General features: G+C 43.3%; 1 protein-coding gene across 1 annotated transcript; it reads right to left on the bottom strand.

The window, feature by feature from the left end:
- Positions 1–765: 765 nt before the first annotated feature.
- On the bottom strand, positions 766–2,904 carry lft1 (lefty1). Its single transcript, XM_023430039.2, has 4 exons — positions 2,640–2,904; positions 2,200–2,446; positions 1,837–2,076; positions 766–1,394 (listed from the first exon to the last, which is right to left on the bottom strand). The coding sequence occupies exons 1-4, from the start codon at positions 2,902–2,904 to the stop codon at positions 1,070–1,072; spliced, it is 1,077 nt and encodes a 358-aa protein (XP_023285807.1). The 3' UTR covers positions 766–1,069.
- Positions 2,905–5,675: the final 2,771 nt, after the last annotated feature.

Here is a 5,675-nt window from a genome sequence, read left to right as displayed (position 1 = left end):
CCAGATGCAGGTGTATTTACTACAGGAACCTCTTGAGTAAAAATCTCCTATTTGATTTAATGTTGAAAACTTAGGGGTAGGGGGTGAATACTTCTTAAAGGCACAGTATGGGTGAAGTAATTGAGCAGTATGCATGACCCTTTTTGACATTCATGCTTCCTTACAGCACCACCTGTGTTTCCTCTATTCTCAGGCCTCCTGGTGCTGCTGGAGGTGTATGATGGGAATCCACTTCCCTCCCAGACAGACAGCTGCTCGTCTCTGGCTCTGCCGCATGTTTACCTCCATCAGCAGCATATTAGTGAATGACAAGACCCCCCACTCAGACAGCAAACAGTGCATTAGGTATTGGCCCTGATTAGCAACGTTTGGCCCGGTCTAAGCCTGATGTAAACACATGAGGAGCCTTAATGTGAATTGACTTCATGTTTCTCTGTATGTGGCCGTGTAGCTCCTTCCCACCGTAAATAAAGCCCTGCGAGTGGGTTTGACCATCATTGTCGATGACAGTGTGGCCTCAGTGTAACAAGTGTTATAAGTCATTAGGCAAATTATTTACTCTGCTCCACAGTTTCCTATAAGTGTAAATAAAGAGGTGAAAGAGGAGGCAGGCAGCTGGATGTAAACTGCATGTGAACGTGATCATGAATGTGAATGGGGCCAGACGGACGGCAGGGAAGAGGGAGACCAGGAAACTTTAAGTGAAACAAAATATTTTATTTTTCCAAACATAAACTCATTCATATTATGTACAGCTTGAAAATATAACACATTGGACAGAATTTGGATGCATGCTGCAGATTCAACACAACTCATACAAATTCAAAATAAAAAAGATCGATATCAAAATTTACAAAATATATAAAAAAGTGCTTGTGGAAGGTGGTGGAGTTTGCTGGCAGCAGAACTGCCTGTTGTCTGTGACACTCCTGATACATGTCCATTTAAATAGAAAGTACTAGACGTGTTGCTTAAAACCATTAAATATATCAACACCCCCATGAAAAAGCACTACAGTTTCCTACAAGACCTGGTGATTATAGGATTACTGCAGCTGTTTTCCATGACTTCATACTATGGACAAATTGTCCATCGTGCACGCGCACCTTTCTACGATCATATTAGGGAACTCAGCCACTTCTATCTCGGTGTAGTCGCCCTTCTTCACCAGGTACATGATGGGTAATGGGGCGCTCTCGGACACCGTGCACCTCCGCTCGCCGTAGCCGTAGTTGCGCTTGGGCTGCTTGCAGCCTCCGGTGCACCTGAAGGCCTGGTAACCCGCCGGCTCGATGATCCAGTACTGCGTCCAGGTGAGCGCACGGAAGTTGATGAAGTACTGTTCCCTGCAGCAGGTGTCTTTGTTTTGGTTGATGTCGCAGTCGCCACGAGAACTGAGGAGGAAAAGATGAGGGAAGTTAGATGACATGTTCCAGGAAGATAACTGTTTTTAAGAGAGGGGGGGGGGGGGGGGGGGGGCCGTGAACGTTGATCAAGGGGACCAAGAATCTCTAAGCTACGCCCCTGCCTGACAAACAACTATCAAATTCTAACATCAGTTTTGTTTTAGTTTGTGAAATCTACATAAATTGGCTTCTATTCAGAAACAATAACTTCAAACTTCACATAGGATCAAGACTATGAAACATTTATACAATTTCAAAGTGCATATGCTTTTCGGACAAACCATTAGGATGAGTAAACTAACGCTCCTGTGCCACACTGCTACAACTCTACTAATGAATGCAAATGGTGACAGGTAAAAACAAAAAAGAGGATCTGGGCTAATTATCACACTGATACAATATCCTGTATATCAAAAGCTCGCGCCCTTACCCGTACTCTTCGAGGTTGAGTGTGTAGAGGATGAGCTCGGGCTTTCCCAAGGTGTTGTCCGTCTGCTCCTGGGTGGTAAAGTGGACACTCTTGGCCATCTCTGCCGCGTAGCTGCCAGGTCTCTCGCCCTCGATCCACACCTCCAGGTGCATAGGTGTCTTCTGCTGCGTCTTGGACCAATAGTGCACCGCCTGGGTCACATCAAAGCTCTTCCAGCCGGTCTCGTGAATGGGGATCAACCTGTGAACACGAGAGATAAGGACGATTAATTAAAGAGGAATACAATTGAATTATGGTTAAGATAACCCACAGTGGCCACGGTGATGTCGCCTCTAAACTGTGTGGGAGGAAATGATCCTTCACCTTGAGTCTACCAGCGATGTCCGGTTGGATCCGTTGGGCAGCACCTCCACCCAGTAGATGCTGACCCGGGCGTTGCTGACGGGCCGGTGGTTCTTCCTCTCCACCGCAAAGCGCTTGTGGTAGTTGGCCCGCTGGTAGAGCTTCAGCTCCGCCATGGTCACCTCGCTGTTATCCGGGATCCTCGCCTCCATGTCGAACAACATGCGATACCGAGTGGTGTCAGAGTACACATACTCCCCGGAGATATCTAAAACACAGAACAATTCAAGTGTTTTAGGCGACTACTATTTTCTGAAGGCAATCCGGTGCGTAAAGCTGTTTTTACGCGCTGTCACACAATTACGCACTGTGTACTTCAACTTATCGATGTCAGAGCTATGTTCATATGAATTCATACAAATTATATATTATATTTATTTAAAATGTGAAAGGTCGGTTACCTGCATTACCAGGGATCCCCCTCAGGATGCCCGCCAGGCTCGGCAGAGATCTCCTTCTCCTGCTATGGTGCATCTTCAGCATGGACAAGTACTTATTTCTAATATGCGCCGGAACCACCAGGTTTTCCAAATCCCTCTTATGGATTCTGGGAACTTCATCCAAGCCCAGGTTCTTCAGCAGCGCGTCCTTCATATCCTGATGCGTAAAAGCCTTGGCGACACCCAGGAGAGCGGTGCACAGGACACAAGCGCGGAGGAAATCCATGAGTAAAAAAAAACACAGTAGCACAAGTCACCCCGAGATAGACAGTGTCCCACGGAAACCTCCCCGGCCCCTTATATTGCAGCGGCCCTCCCAGTCGTTCGCACTTTGTCGATGGGGGCAGGGACCCTTATCAGAACAAAGGTGCGACAATACAGCCCCATCCTAAACAGGATATCTAAGTGGCCATACTTCAAACAGCAACAATTAGACTCGAGTGCCATCCGTATTGTGGAGGTGTAATTTCACCATAGTTCCACTAAAACTATGCTTGATGTCGGTGGCCTGTGTTCCATTTGATGCCAGTGAGCATCAGAAATCTGCTTCTTAATGGTGTAAATAAATCAGATGATTTAGATTCATGTTGATCTGGGAAAAATCAGACAATCAAATCAGGGTTTTCTTGATGCATTTTATGTATTTATAGACTTGTTATATATCAAAGCTAAAATAGGTGTCATGATGGTTGAAATCCTTTTTCAGAGGCTTTTCTGCGCAAAAAATAATAACATTTGGGGGGAAAACAGTAAATAGTTGGATTTTTTTGACAGGAGAAGTGTCAGATTTTAAATATTTCATATCACCATTTCAAAAACCCACATTTGTCCAACCCTGTTCTCCAATAAATCAGACAGTAACTGAAAAGTGATGACACTGATGTGATTTAGGAGCAGTCAAATTAGTCTTTATTTCATTTAATTGAATAAATCACAGTCTCTCGTTTGTCTTGACACTTTTATTTCTTTAGAATTAGAATATTTTCCTCCTCAGTCGGTTCCGATCGTGTTCTCTGCCGCTACACATGTGCCCCAGACAGACATCTCTTGACCCTGTGAACCTGAAGTGCCCTTCTCCTCAGTAGCACCCTTGTCTACACACACCCCACACTCTGATGTGTACATTCCTCTGGACGATGTCAGGCCGGGGCAGTCTGGCAACAGTCTGTCACACAGCGGCCTTATTTCTGCCCAGTGGCTGGAGAACAGTCTTGTCCAGCAAAGGTAGAGGATCAGCACTAAAACCAGCACGCCATCCATCCAGTCTGTTCACTGTGGTACAAGTGTATGAACAGGGGGTCGAAGAGGAAGTGGCGCAGAGCCTAGATGGGGGGGGGGGAGAGAGCAGAGGATTAGATGTTTATTCCGAGACCCTGTCACCCATTCTTGGCCCTCTCCAGCAGATTAAAATTATTAGCCAAACAGACAGTTAATCCGAGGGCCGGGGGGGCTGGCGTGGATGTGGATTGGGGCAGGCTCTTCACAGGTTGGTGATTATCTGATTCCATTGCGAGGATTTGCCTTGCCTTTTTTGTCACACAAACATTAGAAGAGGGGTGCTCTCACTGGCTGCACAGAAGGCCCTGCCTGTGGTTGTGTATTGGCCTGTGTTTGCTTAGAGATGTCAGACAGACTGAAGGGACACACAGGAAGAGCAAATGACAGATGACTGCCAGACCTGCTCGCTCCAGCCACTGCCTGCAGCTCACAAACAGGACAAATTATTAATTAGTGCTGGAGACCTGAGACCACACCGTCACACAGTCTTTGTACAGTACAACATCACAGAATGTAATACTGAAATATTTCTCACTACGACACAAATATATTCAAATGATCTAGTTATATGTGTGCCAAGGTAGTTATGTGTACACATGTAAGTTAAGACACTTCACTACTTTATTATATTTTTGAATATATCATGCTGTTTCTTTACCTTTAAACATGTTTAATTACTGTTTTTTTGCATCTACAAATTATTCCTTTTCCATGTTTTTTGCAACTATATATGAATTATTCACTAAATTAATACATTTGCAACGGCACAAGGAAATTTCAAGACTCTTTTGTGAATATGAAGCATAATCATTCATCTTATATGTAATTCTTTTATTTTTTTTATTTTTTTTACATTTTTAATTTATGGTTATTATATTTTGCATTGCATATTTTCAAATGTTTAATCTATTCTTACAAAATTATTGATGGAAAATTAAATCATAATATACTATAATTAATTTTATTCATTTTTTGTTTTAATTAGTTGATATGATGGAGACAGTACTCATTAATTAAACACTAACAAACTGAGAAAATACTGTAAATGAGTTAGCCTTATTTTCATCTTTTGTCTCCAGCAAGATGTTAAAAAATGGCTCTTATATCTAATATATATAACATAGTAAATAAAACAAGTAAACATTTATCATTAATAAATAATGCTACATTCTCACACTCGTGAGAACCAGAATTCAGTTTTTCCAAGTTTGACAAATGGAACCCCTTTTTTTAAAAAAGATCATTCCAGCTGCATCAACTCCTCAACTCAGACTCGTCTTCAAAGGTAACGCTAACCCCAACATCCACACCGGTCTATCAGCTTGTCTGATGTCAGAACCATCAGTGCAGACATGTAAATTCAAAGCACATCTATTGTCCAGTCCAGCCAGAGGCCTGTTCTCCAGATCCTGAAATACATAGGCCTGTGCTGTCCTCCTTCCCTCACATTACAACCCCTAATTCGGGAAATTAAGATGCCTTTTGTGTGATATTTCTCAGTCTTTCTTCCCTCCCATTGCCAATCAAAGCCAAGATGCCTAGTTCAAAGCCACATCTGATGCTCCTAGGTGCCATTTCTTTTCAATCAAAGGCCAACAAGCGCTCCCACAATCAACAACACAGGTGTTAATTAACATCCAAGACATTTGCATTCAAAAGCCGTCCAATTTATGGGTCATTCCCTTCCATTTGTGAAACATGAAATCCCCTTTGCTTGGA

The sequence above is a fragment of the Seriola lalandi genome, unplaced genomic scaffold, assembly GCF_002814215.2.
Source record: "Seriola lalandi dorsalis isolate HSWRI2012SDOR001 ecotype SW California unplaced genomic scaffold, Sedor1 jcf7180002054901, whole genome shotgun sequence".
Classification (NCBI taxonomy): Eukaryota; Metazoa; Chordata; class Actinopteri; order Carangiformes; family Carangidae; genus Seriola; species Seriola lalandi.
This window is presented reverse-complemented; position numbering and strand designations above follow the sequence as displayed.

What these genes read in the sequence shown, in the direction of transcription:
- lft1 (XM_023430039.2), bottom strand. Translation starts at nt 2,904, where the DNA reads ATGGATTTCCTCCGCGCTTGTGTCCTGTGCACCGCTCTCCTGGGTGTC. An exon ending in GGGGATCCCTGGTAATGCAG is followed by an intron (nt 2,447 to 2,639) that starts GTAACCGACCTT and finishes TCTGTGTTTTAG; the next exon opens with ATATCTCCGGGGAGTATGTG. An exon ending in ACATCGCTGGTAGACTCAAG is followed by an intron (nt 2,077 to 2,199) that starts GTGAAGGATCAT and finishes TCGTGTTCACAG; the next exon opens with GTTGATCCCCATTCACGAGA.